Source organism: Heteronotia binoei, chromosome 1 (genome assembly GCF_032191835.1).
Source record: "Heteronotia binoei isolate CCM8104 ecotype False Entrance Well chromosome 1, APGP_CSIRO_Hbin_v1, whole genome shotgun sequence".
In the NCBI taxonomy this organism is placed as follows: domain Eukaryota; kingdom Metazoa; phylum Chordata; class Lepidosauria; order Squamata; family Gekkonidae; genus Heteronotia; species Heteronotia binoei.
Window position 1 is genome coordinate 22642847 of NC_083223.1, and position 14779 is coordinate 22657625.

At 43.2% G+C, this 14779-nt stretch overlaps 1 protein-coding gene across 1 annotated transcript in view; it reads left to right on the forward strand.

The window, feature by feature from the left end:
• IQCA1 (IQ motif containing with AAA domain 1) overlaps positions 1 to 14779 on the forward strand; it is a 125917-nt gene that overhangs the window by 59034 nt on the left and 52104 nt on the right. The window contains exon 7 of the mRNA XM_060232432.1: positions 405 to 489. Coding sequence (XP_060088415.1) covers positions 405 to 489 — 85 coding nt within the window. The remainder of the gene's footprint in view (positions 1 to 404; positions 490 to 14779) is intronic.

Here is a 14779-nt window from a genome sequence, read left to right on the forward strand (position 1 = left end):
ACGCAAAAGCCGCGGCTCTTCCTGGTTATGTGGAGCAGTTGGTGGGAAATCCGCACAGACGCTGCACGGTGAAGAGGGACGTCGCTCCGCGGTAAGCTCTGTGGGTGTGTCACCAGATTTGCTTTGATTGGGATACCCCAGTTTCTGCCCTTGGTTCCATTCCTTGCAGAATGGCAACCTAGAAGACCCAACGATGAAAAGGAATGCAACAATATGAAAACAAAAAAGAAACAGAACAGGGGCTGTTTGTAAGTGCCTAAATCTCCTCACCGCCTCGCACTTATTGTGACTGACAACAATCCTTCTGAGGTGCTACTGATTAAAAAAAAATACTTTGAATTGCTAAATGAAAATTAGACGCTGTAATTGCCAGTTTCTAAAATGAACCTTTTGCTTCCATGCAGTCATCTTACGGGAAGGTTTCCTGACTACCCTGATGAAGAACAAGGAGGTTCAACGGCTATTTTCTCTGAAAAAACTCCTGAGGAGGTATATTCCGTTTGAATCATAACAGAAGGTCAAACAATGTGGCGCGTGTGTGTGTTTTAAAGTTGTAAAAATTATAGGTCATTTAGGTAAAGAAGCTGCTTTCACCTCTTGGCTGTTCGAAATAAATTCAAGCCTACTTGAAGATTATGGCTAATAAGTTAAATTCAAAGTAATATTAATATTATAATGATCAGTTCTTATGTCAAAGAAATGTGAAAATCTAAACTGAATTTATCCAGAATAAGGTTCTTTTTTAAAAAGTAGATGGTGAAATGCATTCCATGCCGCCCTGATTTCCAGTTCTTCAGTTTTTGCCCTAATTTCCAGTTCCTCAGTTTTTGAAAGAATGAATCACAGTGTTATATGTTTTACACTGTAAAAATGCCAGTATAATAATACAATAAACAATATAATAAAACTGGATTACACAAATAGAGAAGAATGAAATTAAAGACATTTTAATACAGTCAATGAATGACAAAGTGTGGGTGTGGAGGCAAAGGGGGAAATTGCCTAAGGTTTTTCACAGATAGTCAAAACTACATCCCTCTTCCCTTTTATTAAAAAAGTGCACTGCTTCACAATTCTGTCGCACCATTTTCAGTCTGTTTGCTACTTTATTATACCGGCTCTCCATTTCCTTTTTAATATATTTTATTTCTTGCCCTTCTGCTGGCCTTATATTATCTAGATTGTTCTGGGAACATCTCCTTTCGCTCAGATACTCCTGGGCCATTCAGTAGCCTCACCAGCTTTCAATCTCTGCTGCTCCATGAGCCACAACTCTGCCTCTTTGCTCCTTACTTCCCCTTCCTCTGTTCAATGAATTCCAGGCTGCTGTTTGTGGTCTTCTGTACATATATATAGACACCATGGACCCCACCACTCTCCAGCTCTCCCTTTTTTCTTTCCCATGAATCCAGGAGCAGCCCTAGGGCGTGTGGCACCCTAGGCAAAGCCTCATCCCCTGCCCTTCTCTGCAGTGCTTGCCTCGCCAGACTGGGCCAGTGTGCGGCCTCTGCGGAGCTCTCTGAGTGCTGCAGAGAGGCTGCGTGCCAGCCAGCCGGCGTCACTCCACCTCTCTTCTGGAAGTTCTGGAAAGGAGGTGTAGTGACACCAGGTGGCACATGGTCTCTCAGCAGCCACAGAGGCTGGGCGCCCTCCCTGCCCTCCTCCAGCTTTGCCCACAGCCCGTGGAGGGGGGTGGGGTGGGCAGAAGGGTGCAGGCAGTGATGCAGGTGCCGTGGAGGAGGGCAGCAGGCATTTGCTTATGGTGCCAGGCCAAGGGGGGAGGGCCCAATTCGGTACCCTCCCCGGCCCAGCACCCTAGGCAAATGCCTAAGTTGCCTAGTGGCAAGGCCTCCACTGCATGAGTCACACTTGCCTGCCTATCACCTAGGGAAAAAGTATTTGCTAAGCAGTAGGCAGTTAACAAAGGAATGGTTGCAAGTACAAGAGCTGGGCCACATCTGTAACACATTGCTTAGAGAGCACCTTGAGATCATTTAGAAGATTAAACAGCAGGGTACACATGTTTCTCGACATTAAGCAGACAAAAATACTACTGCTGTTTTGTATGAATGAGTGAGGCTGAAGGTAGAGTCTGGAGTTGTTCAGCCCACCCAGTCCAGGCACAAGCAGAAACTTCAAATGTGTACAGGCAGACAAATGCAGCAAGGCTGGTCAAACACGTGTCATGTGCACATAAAGGCACAGGCAGGCTTTGATACCATTGAGAGGTCATATTTTTGTGGCTGCAAGATACTGAGTCACAGCAGTGCGACTGGCCCAAGATCAAGCAGGGCATTATGCAGAAATTGAATACATCATAACAAAGGACCTCTGAGCTTAAGCAGAGTGCTTTTCTCTGTCCTGGGACTGTAGTGTTTGTGCATACTTTGTGAATATTTGTCAGTGATATTGGGCCCATCATTGTGGCCAAAAGAGTTTTAGAAATTTTGAAAAATTTAATGTTTTCTTTTACTGTTAAAAAAGAGCAGCCTCCCTATCCCCCAACAGGACATGATGAAGAGGCAGAGGATCTGCAGAGTAATGCCACGTTTCCCACATAAATTAAAGCCGAGCACCTCTCTATGTAGAAATTAATCAATAACGCCCCACCCCAGCAGACAACATTCTTTTCCGCTCTAACAACCATCCATTCCACAACACTTCCTTACTTTTTATCAGCAGGGCTCTCCTTGCCTACTTGCCCACCCCCATCCCTCACGCTTTCTGCCATTCACCAGGAGTCTGTTTTTAATACTGGGACCAAACAGATTGTGTCTAAAACACTTGCTTAGACAGTGTTTTCAGCTATCAGGATCAAGCCCACAATCACTTTCCTGTACAAAAAGAAATTACTCTCTCTTTCCTCTCTCTTCTGCACACACAAAAGCTATCTTTTAAAAAAAAATAAAACTCTGCAGGACTTTTAATTTCACCCTAATGTGTTGTCAGTGAACCATGTGTGGGCAGGAGTGAAAAACAGAGAGACTGGGAGACTAAGAAAAGCTGCTTTCCTTAACTCCTTCCCTTCTGGATGCTAGCCAAGAGTAAAAAACCTCTTGTGCTGAAAAAACTTGTGCTGAACAGCAGTACTTTTGGTAGGAGGGTTCAGGGGAGGGAAAGTAAAACATGCATTTAAAACAGATCCAGGTGGGTTGCTGTGTTGGTCTGAAGCAATAGAAGAAAGTTAGAGTCCAGTGACACCTTTCAGACCAACAAAGTTTTGTTTGAGATATGAGCTTTCATGTGAACGCGCACTTCTTCAGACTCTGTACATTTGATGCTAGTACCTTTGTCTTGGTGAAAACAATTTGCTATGTGTTTTTTAGTTATCATCAGAGCTAAAGGTAATGCTAAAACAATTAGCCATCCTCTGTCCCCTCACGGAGTCCACTCAGTCTAGCACCTTAGTTTGTTGAGGCCTCAGGGGAGGGGGATGAAGAGGGCTGGTAGACAATTGGAGTGGAAGACTACTCAAGAGGAAGCTCAGCATCACCCCTTCCTTGAGAGGCTGCAGTTGTCCATGCTTGTGCTCTGATCTCATCCAGCATGGATAATGGGACCAGGCTGCCAGGGAAGACATTCAGAAGTTTCGGTGATGTAAAATGCTGCAGCAGTAGGGTTGCAAACTCCAGCATAGTAAAAAGAAGAAATAAATGAATGAGAAATGTGTGGAAAAGAGGGAGATAAATTAAGAGAGGGAAAGGTTGTTTTACCTTGCTGCAACACCCTGACACTACAGCTTTGCAACATCTGGCTGAGCTAAGCGCAAGGAAAGGAAGAAAGAAAGGCTAGACTGCTAGAGAAAATGACCTTCAGGCTGGCGGTTACTGTCACAGCTATCAGTCTGCTGGCGTGGTTGTTCTTAAGCAAGTTTACTTCAGTCTTAGGCTGCGGTCAGATGAGCGGTTTGATCCAATGTTGTTGCTGTTCCCTTTTGGATTTAAAGCACACAATCAGTCAGCAACATCTGCCTCCCATTTCCCAGTTGTTGGCACCCTGTTCTGACCTGTCTTCAAATTGGAGTTACTTGACACCAGGGGTAGTCTGATCAGTGCTTTCACTCTGCATTTCTGACTGGCTGAACTCCCCTGTTATGAAATCAAGCCATTTGGAAAGTCTGAATCTTCCCTTTCGTTTTTGCCACCTTATTTTTTTTTTAAGATCAGTTAGCAATGTGTGCATAAGCAGACCTATGCCCCAGGGTTTTGAACCACTGCTTGCATGTTTCTTCACCCAAACACTCTGTCAGGATCAGGAGATCCCAGGGGTGTTGTTTCTGAGCCACAAAAATCGCCCCCCCCCCCCAAAAAAAAACAACCGCTCTCCTGTTTCTTGGAGTTGGAAAGCCATGGAAATAGTCCCTATAGTCCCTAGCTAGGGTCCCTTTTTTCCAGCTTCAGAGTTGCTTTTTGAGAGCATCTTATGACTGACACAAGAGAACATGTACTGACATCAGTGGGGCTACTCCCATGTAAATCTGCATGATGATTTCACTTCCCCCCATGTATTCCAAGGAGAAGAGGCTCAGTGAAGGATGCTGAGAGGGGCCGCAGTACTTGGCAGAGGGATCGTGGAGCTGTCAAAAAGGAGCTGGTGCTTCAGCTGCATGTTTATGTGCATGCCTGAAAGACAAACAACAGCAAAAAAGGATGCCAACCAGTGTGGCTCCTGTCAAGCAGATGTGCTCCGCAAATGTGTTGTTGGAATTCAAATCCTCAAGTTCAGGGGAAGCCAGACTCAGATCGGGACTGCAGGCAAAGGGGGGTTAAGCTTTGCCTCCTGCACCATTTTCCAGCCCTGCAATAGACCTGAGAGCTGCTGTTTGCCTCACTGGGGGAATGTATGTGTAGCCCATCAGTATGCATGTAGCACACCAGGGCATGTACACTTCCTGGAGCTTTAGCCTCCTCTCACCACACACCATGGTTCCAATCTGAATCAGGCCACCATGCATTTGAGAATCTAGCTAGAAACTTGTAGTGCATGTCTGTACTTGAGAGGACACATGGCAGACCCATAAACAACATGTAACAGTGTAATGTTTTTCCAAAAAAATCAGAAGCATTAATGCATTCTTTATCTTAGTAATTGAGTGGCAGGTTTCTGTATCCACTGGAATGTCTAAAACTTGAAGGGCAGACCCCTATAGAGGGCATTACAGTAGCCTAGTATCAAGGTTACAATGGCATGAATCCATTTGATCAAGTCAAGGTAGGGAGTAGAGACGTGAGGGCCTGGAAAAGAACAGAAAAATTTGGAAGGGAAAAAACAGCTTTCAGAAGGAAGTTGCATTTTTTTTTTCCATTTCCCCACATTCTTCCAATGGAAAAACTGAAACTTTGGAGGAGTACTGAAAAAGCTCCAGTAAAATATTTTCTCTTTTAGAATGAGTGAAATGCTTTTAAAGGCAAGGTGGGATGCTGTAATATACAGCTCTTAAATCCAACATGCCTGTCTGCACCTAGAAGGATACCGAATCTTCATGAGGGGAGCATGCAGCGGTTTCATTGCTTCTCCACTATTGTATGCTTCTGTTGTCCATTTTCAGCTGTGGTGGATGACTTCTTCATCTCTCCCTTACGCCACTGTGACACATTTCCTCACAGATTTGGGGGAAGTAATGACAGACTTCACATTCCTGGGATTCAAGATTGCTGCAGATGGTGACTGTAGCCATGAAATTAAAAGACGTTTGCTCCTTGGGAGGACAGCTATGGCAAACCTAAGCAGTATAATAAAAAGTAGAGACATCACCCTGTCAACAAAAGTCCATATAGTCAAAACGATGGTATTACCAGTAGTAATGTATGGCTGTGAGAGTTGGACCATAATGAAGGCCGAGCACAGAAGAAAAGATGCTTTCAAGCTGTGGGGCTGGAGAAGAATCTTGGCTGCAAGAAGATCAAATCAGTCAGTCCTCAGGGAAATCAACCCAGACTGTTCCCTGTAAGGTCAGATGCTGAAGCTGAAGCTCAAATACTTTGGCCACCAAATGAAAAGGGAGCACTCCCTGGAGAAGATCCTGATGCTGGGAAAGACAGAAGGCAAAAGAAGGGGATGGCAAAAGATGAGATGGCTGGACAGCGTTACTGATGTAATTAACATAAATTTGAGCAAACTCCAGAGAATGATGGAAGACAGGAGGGCCTGGCGTGACATGGTCCATGGGGTCACAAAGAGTCGGACTCGACTGTGCAACTGAACAAAAAAAAAAAAAAGCTTATTGTCCTATCTTGCAGGAAAGAGAAAAAATATCAGAAGGCAGCAGGGCAGAAACTGCACCGGAGCCTCAGAGGAAAATTGAAAGTTTCATTAAGAACTGAGCTCTCTCTAACCATTAAGGTAAAAATTAAGGTACACGTGCTGACAGCATAGGATGCATCAGCTTGCCAGTATTAGGGTAGATCTGCAGTTTTGTTGGTAGAAAACTAAAGCATTTATAACTTTTATATTATATAAATATGTCAAATATTGCAATTTTATATGCTAAGGAAGTTATAAATGATACACTTTAAGTTGTTAAAGCCATAAAAATAGTTTACGTTTCATAGGACAGCAAGTAGTGCATATCTTTCAATTTTCCAACAGAACCATTTCAGAATTTCTGGAAATTTTATTTCTCTAGTAAGGAGCCAACTTCTGAACCAAATGAAGATGGAAGAAAATACTTCTTGCACTGCATTAACTTGCTCCTCTACCAATAGTGCTGGGTTCAGTATAAACCATAGGCACTGAACTAAGTTATGTTGTGTTCACACTACACTAAATAATGAGTTTTGCATCTGAATTTTTGCTATTCTTACACAGTAATATTCAGATGTAAAACACATTATATAGTGTAGTATGAACACGTCAGTGTCAGTGGGACACCATCAAAAAGTGGAAAGCACAGTGTCCACCAAGACCTCAGTCTTCCCAGCCAGCATCACTTCTGTCTTGTCCGGGTTCAATTTCTACTTGTTCTCCTGTAGCCACTTAACCACAATAGGCAGGCGATGACATCAGACCCACAGTTGACCTGGTTTATGTACCAAATATGCAGAACCAAGGCTTTTTTTTGAGCATGAACACACAGAAACGCAGTTCCGACTGGCTTGGCATCAGGAGGTTTGGCCTAATACGCAAATGAGTTCCTGTTGGGGTTTTTGTGCAGAACCAAGAATAAAGGGACCCTGAAACCCTTGGAGCTGTCCCAGAGCTATTGCATCTGGTTCAAACGGTAGATATCAGAAATATGTAGTTGTATTTTAGGCCCAGGTATCAGTACTGTCCAAGAATGGTCTAGCCAACAACAGAAGAGAAGATATGGTTCATTGGTCCAGTTCCTGTCCAGTTCCATATGGGTTTTGCACACAAGCAAGAGAGTCTTAGAAAGCACTTAAAGAACAGAGGCTCAATTCCCCCTCCGCACACTCCAGTTTCCCACCCTTTTCAGTGTGAAAGGGAGGGCAGAGGAACGTCCTTCCTTCAGTTCTGTCTGCCTCCACTGAGAGAAGTTGTCTTCAAATTAGCCCATCTTTTTTTTTTCCTGTGAAGAAAAAAGTTTGATTTTATTTTTTTTGCCTGTCCTTGGGTGTTCTGTTTTGCAAAAAAATTTTGTCTTCCTTCTTTTTTCATGGAACAAGGAAGGCAGGTTCTTCGCTTGTGGCATCAGTTATATATTAAAGAAGAGAAAGATAAAGGGGTGTGGGAGACCAGAGACCAGAGCTTTTGGACTTCAAAAGTGGCCCATAAAGCCCTCTTTTTAAAATGTACTCACTGTGGCATTACAATCCCCTGCTCCAACAACCATCTGCTTTGCCTTTTCTTTTTTCCCCCTTGGAGAGGAACATGATGTTTCCAGATGCTCTGTCTGCAAACAATTTACTCCTAAGGCAAGGCGTGACAGGGCTTCCCATCTTAAGGATGCTTTGTTCTGAGTGCTGGATTAGTCCTAACTTTGAAAACTTCTGATAGGCAGGCATCTCATGCACCCTCAATTCTGGCAGTGAGGTCGAATCCCTAAACATCAAAAACGACATTGATTCTGATCAACACCATGCCTTTTAATCCAGCCCCTGCTTCCTCAAAATACTGTGCTTTGGAGCTGCCTCCAAAGAAGGCTAAACATAAGCATCATGAGAAGTGTGCAGCTTCTTCCTTCTTTGGTTAAAACAATTTATTATAATGTAATAAATTGTAATGGTATGTTATCATTTGTCATTAAATGTTAATACACATATATCACATTTTCTCCACCCCACCCCCCCTTTTGGTGACCTCCAGCAGTGCCTTCCCCCTTAACTAACATCTCCATATTACTATTTAATTTAGTTTGTTATAAGGTAATAAACTCTATCTATTAAAGAATCTTTCTCTAAAAAGCCCAAAGGTTATAATTATAATCCATCTTCATGGTATTTCTTCTTAGTCGTTAGCAAGTAAACGAAAAAGTTATAATCCAATAATTCTATTTTTTTAAAACTGTAATCCGTATATGGTTTCTTTAAAGATTAACCATTGTCAAAGATCACCAAATGTCCTTTAACGTTCCATTGTTTTTCAATATATTTTTGAAACTTTCCCCACTCGCTTTTAAACTTCTCTAGATCTTGTTCTTTTAAGATTCTTGTAAGTTTGTCCATTTCACTCCAATGCATGACTTTCAAAGTCGATTCCCACTTTTCTGGTATTTTGTCTTGTTTCCACATTTGCGCATATAATGTCCATGCAGCTGAAAGCATATACCAAATTATTGTTCTATCTTGCTTTTGAAATTTTTTCTCCATTAATTTACAGTCAGCTAATAATGCTTTCTCCTGCATTTTTTGCATAGTGGAATCTACTTTATCCATTCTTGTATCTAGGTCTTTCACCTTTTCCTCCACCTTCTGCACTTTCTGTGGAGCTACTTGTGTGTCTTTTCTGAGATCTTCAATGTCTTTTTTTAACTTCTTCTGCACTGGACTCAATATCTTTTTTTAGTTCTCTTTTTAGTTCTGTTTTCGTTTCTCTAATTATCTTTGCCGATCTTGCTTCCATAGCATCCATTGCTTCTTGCCATCCTGCTTTCTCAGCCCTGTCAGTTTTAAATTTGGCCATTTTTTCTTCTTCAAATGACCCAGCCCTCATTCGCATCTGCTTTGCTGCTAATCTTTGCTCCGACATCACTGTTTACCTATTGCTTTAAATAGGTTCAAAAGTTGACCTCTCAGATTCAAATTTTAAATACACAGTCTTGTAGATTAAATCAAGCCCTTTTACATAAGCCCAAAATTGCCGTTCTCTGATGTTCCTAGGTCAAGATATTAATTTTAAAAAAAAATTACTCAAAATGGCTGCCGCGGTTTTTCTGTCCTTTTAAAAAGTTTTTTCCTTTTTTCTCCAAAACAGTACCAAAGTTGATTAAAAGTATATAGTCCAATAGATTTAACCTTTTAATGACAATATCTGCCGGCTCTGCTATTTTTCAATGTCCAGTTTTCTTTTAATTAATTTTTAAAATTTTGACCTTCTTATAATGGCCGCTGATACTTCTCTATGATTTTGAGTCCTAGAGAAGGCTGGGAAGCTTGTTATTTTTCTCTTCTCCTAATGGCTCCTTCCTTTACCTTCCTTCCTTTCTTGACACGAAGTCTCGTTTTCAGTGGTTATGAAGTCTCACGTTGTTTCAATGATGACATTTCCTGTATTATAATCACCAGCTCAGCAAATCTTCTTGGAGGGGTTGTCTATTTCAGACCACAAGTATTTCAAATAATATTTGTTTTTCATCTGTTAGTCTTAATTCTCCAAGTTTACAAGTCCCAGTTTTAACCCTTCCTTTCTCTTCCTTAATATAAGATGATATTTCTGGATCCAGACCTTTGTTTTTATTTTCATTTAGTCTTTTATTAGTCCCGGAGTGATAGATATAAATCTTTTACCTTCTATTTCGATATCCTTCTGCGCACTGCTCTCTTAGTTGTTAGATGTTGATCAGTCTCAAAGAAGCTTTATATCTTGGTGGATTTAAGCCAACAATGACCTCAGAGATGACGACATTTCCTGTATTATAATGACCAGCTCAGCAAATCTTCTCAGAGGGCTTCTTCCTTCTCAAGGATCCACTCGGATCCATCCCTCCTATAGTCCTGAGAATTGTTCTTGGACTGACTGGCACTTATACCTGTGAAATAAGTGGTATTGATTCCACGGTTGTCTTCCCTGATGAACCGCTGCCCTTTTTTAATCTGTTCCATGACTGAAGGTGAACTCCTCAAACCCCACCCTATGCTCCTGGTTCTGGATCTATTGTCTACCTGTTGGGCCCATAGTTATGGTGGGGCATCTTACAGCCACACCCCTTTAATTTACAGTCATGCCCCACAAGTTTCTCTACCAGAAAACATGTTCTTAAAACAATTATTTGTGTATCAGTCAATTCAGCCATGCTGTGCTGCACCCTGCCCTGTGATTAGTGGGCTCCCAGCCAGTCCTGTGCCACCTTCTCCGGTCCTCAGTCACTGCGCCTGCTTGTGATAAACCTGCTGGGCTCCCTTCTCTTTCCCAGTGCTGAGCTTGACTCACGCTGCCTGGGTTGGGCATGAGTGCAAGGGGAGGAGGAGACTGACAGGAAGGCAAGCCAGAGCGTGGTGCGTTCTCCAGCCAGAGCAGAGGGAAAGGCAGCAGGCAGCTCCAAGGCTGTGATGAGTGCATACTGCCTGAGAGGATTTGAGGTGCCCAAAGGGAGGGGGGAGGAAAACTGCGAGAGGGGCTTTGCTTGAAGTGCCTGCGCCAAGGAACCTCTGTCTTTTTTTTTTTTAGCGCCACCTCACTGGTTCGGCTGAGCGGGTGAAGTCAGAGCCTCACAGCTGTGGTTAGTCTGTGGTGCAAGTGCACTCCCTCTGAAGAGCTCCCTCTCCTTTCCTCTCTCTGGCTGGCATGAGGGGTTATAAGTGGCCAAAGTTCAAGTACTTCTGCTCCCTAGGAGCTTAGGATCCAGACTCCAAGAGGATGCTGTTCAGCTCCCTTGGACTGTTTGCTATGCCTTTCCCTCAGTTCCCCCCACTCTGAGAGAACTGTGCAAAGAAGGAAGGAATGCATCCAAGCCATTCTAATTACCCCATTTGGGCCAAGATAAGTGTGGTTCTCCATCCTACTGGTGATGGCCATTTTCCTACTGATGATGTTCATTATCAGTTGCTCCCTCCAGAGGACAATTTCCTTTCCCAAGGGCCTTTTCTCTATGCCAACATAGCCAACCTTCCTTTGACCATGTAGCTCAATTTCCTGTAACTGAGTCCTTTTCAGACCTGGTGAAACAAGTTGCAAAAGCCCTGGCCGCCCAGAGAGATGGAGGGCCGCTGCTGGGCAACTATGGCAGGGAAACTGCTAGGAATCTACCCTGTGGCCACACTTTAGCAGCAGCTGCGCTAGCAATGGAAACCACCCAAGACCATTCACATGTGGAAAACACTGATGTTTTAGTACTGTGAAATGCAATGATCTCTAAAACACAAACAAAACAAATTTTGCTGGACATTTTTATCACTATATGGTGAATTTGGTTTGGTGCAGAAGTATACCCTGAGCTCAATATGTGTGTTTCAGCACACATCAAAACCCACACATTGGCATTCTTAAATCATCATTGATGTTTGACAAAATTTCTGCACAATTTTTGGCTGCTTCAGGAGTAGCTCCACATTTATTATCCCATTACCATGCAGTGTTTGGATCCACTTTTCCCACAATTTTCCTCCCTTCAGGTATTGGATCACACTTTTCCAGTGTGAAATCCCTGTTTGAATTTGAATTCTGTTTTCAGCTACCCTGTCAGCATTGTTTACACTGCACCCACCTCCCCCTCCTTTACTCCCCCTCATAATGAACAGATTAATTTTAACTGTTCTTTTTATTACGTTGAAACACTGTATTTTTAATTATAATACTATTTATTGCATTATAACATTAGGACAAAATGAGTGGTGTGGTTTAATGTAGCCTTCTCTCTGCAATTGCCCATCCATAAACGCTTCCCTCCATTGTTTCTCCTTGTTTGTATTGTGTTCTTTTGTTTTTCCCTTCCTTTGCTTCCATTAACTAATTTATGTCTTTTGTGGGTAGGGTTGTAGCCTTGTGCTGTTTTGTTTCTTCATTCTCCCCCCCCCCACCCTCCTCAGTCTCTTTCTGTATGTTTTCAATTTTAGTCTTTGCAACATTTTATAATAATGGGAACTAAACATGCACGGTATTTCCATTTAGCATCCTTTTTATTATTAAATTGTCATAATAACGCTGTTGTTTATTGTATAAAGTTTTACTATCATGTTCTGGATGCTATTTTCCTTATGATTTTTTTTTTAATCTTCACCGGCCATATTGTTGGCAACTAAGTAGGAATAGGATACCTTTGAAATGGCAGCTGTCATGCTGTTTCCTACGATTCTTGGGCATGTGTGGTCACTAAGTGCAGATCAGAGAATTTCAATGTCATAAAAGTTTTCCAATGCACTAGATGAAGTTCAGACTTCCACCAATAGTGAACTCTGCTGAATATGGGAAGGAAAGTTTGAACAAAGGATTCCCTTCAGTGGAGGGGGGGCACAGCCATGACAGTGGACGTGAGCAGCCATTTTCACTCAGCATCTGTTACACCTTTGCTTTCTTGCAAGCTAATCAACGATGCCTTTGAATGGACCCCAACACCACCCACCTTGTGGCGGGAATTCAAATGGCCAGTGACCACTGAGCGTTTCCTCATTCAACATTAAAACCTCTTGTTTTTAATAATGCAGTAACGTTATAATGCTGCCGCAAAGGCACAAATATTTTTTAAAGGAAGTTCTGTTGGTGATGAAACAGCTGCACAACCCCTTTTCAAAGGTAGTGCAGGTGAGGTGGGTATGAATTAAAAAAGAAATGCCCCAAAAGAAATGCCCTGTTGCAGAAGGAGTGCAGCAAAGTCAGAACATCAGCTTTTGGATTTGACTCACCAGAAAACAGCAATAAGACTGTGGTGTGGAAAATGTCTATATGTACATTTTGTATAGGTTAGGTTGAAGGTTATAAGGTAAATTACGTGACATTGAAAACAGTGAACTGTTTAATAATGTGTTCTCATTAAACATATTATAGTATATTTATAGTTCTTGAAATGTTGTATGTGTCTATAGTATACGTACAAATTATTATTATCTAATGTTGTACACAAACATTTTCATATTACATATTTTTAGTAAAAGCATGCCTTTCATACTCTAATACAGGGGTGGCCAAACTGTGGTTCGGGAGCCGCATGCAGCTCTTTCACACGTATTATGTTTCTCCTGGAGATCAAAGAGGAACTTAATGCAGGCTTACTCACAAGTAAGCTTCCTTGGTATTGGGACCGCAGTCAGCCTCTGAACACTGACCCATAGTAGGTAGGCAAATACTTTCACCATGTCTGAAGTGGGGAAGGAGAAGAAAATAGGCAGATTTGCAAGCTCTTCTCCACCACCTCAGAGGTCACTTGGAGACACAGAGCAGGGAAAGAGAACACAAGAGACAAGGGAGCCACTAGAAGGAGGGATGGAAATAAAAGGGGAAGTGCAGGGTTCCGCCTTACTTTCATAGCTCTTGTCTTAGCTGTATTTACTAACCTTGGTGTCTGTTGGTGTAATGAATCTATCTGCACCCAGTCTGACAGCTATGTTTTGACAGCTGGTGATCTAGCAAGCATGCTAGGTCACAATGACCTTATCAGCAGGCCGGTTTGAGCCGGCAGAAGCCAAGAGAAGAAACCTGCTGAGTCAGCATGACAGTGCACAGCCTTGATTGGCTAGTAGGACTATAAGTAGACTGTGTGTGGACCACACAGGTCTCTCTCTGAGAATTGGTGTGTAGGCGGAGCATTTTGTCTGTTGGAGTAAGATATTGGACTGCACTAGTGAGCACTTATTGTATATATCTGTAAATACACTATTTTGGCACTAGTTGCAGGTGTCTGGCTGATTTCTTTCCTGGAGCCCTGTGTTGGGCAGGTCACCAAGCTCACTCTGCTAACTCCCGCACCGACAGGGTTATGGGCCCAGGGCGGTTCCGCTGCGCGGAGGAGCACCGTGAGAGTTGAGCTGACCGAGAGTTTGGAAAGAGCCGGAGGCGAGGAACGCCGGTTGAAAGACAAAGCAGCACCAGCTATCTCGTTTTGAGAGCCAGAGGGACGACGGCAGCCAGCTGTGTGGAGGAGTCGGCATCATGGCTCAGCAGCAGCTTGCAGTGGCCGTTGAGAAGCTCAATTCAGCCAACTACGCAGTGTGGAGCCTGAGAATGGAACACTACCTCAAGCGTGAAGGGCAATGGCTGTTTGTGAGTAATCCCCCTGCAGCGTTATCTCCTGCCGAGACTGTGTTAGCCGATAAGGCACTGGCAAACATCGTGCTGGCAGTAGGAGATGACCAGCTAGTATATGTGCATGGGAAGGACACTCCCAAGGCTGCCTGGGACGCGCTCAGTGGGGTTCATGTTAGTACCACTGCTGGCTCCCTTATGGCCTTGACTAGGAAGATGTTTCGCACTGTTATGCCAGCTGGAGGGTGTGTGAAAGACCACATCAAGAAGCTAACGGACTGTTTCGTTGAGCTTGAGGCCAGAGGCAAGACTGTAGCTCCCGATGACAGAGTTTACATTTTACTGTCATCGTTGCCGCCTGAGTTTACTCCCCTGATAACTTCCCTGGAGACAGTGGACGTAGCGACCCTGACGATGGAGTACGTCTGTGCCCACCTGCTTGATTTCCAAGAGAGGATTGTGGCAGTGAGCTGTCCGGGGGTTGAGG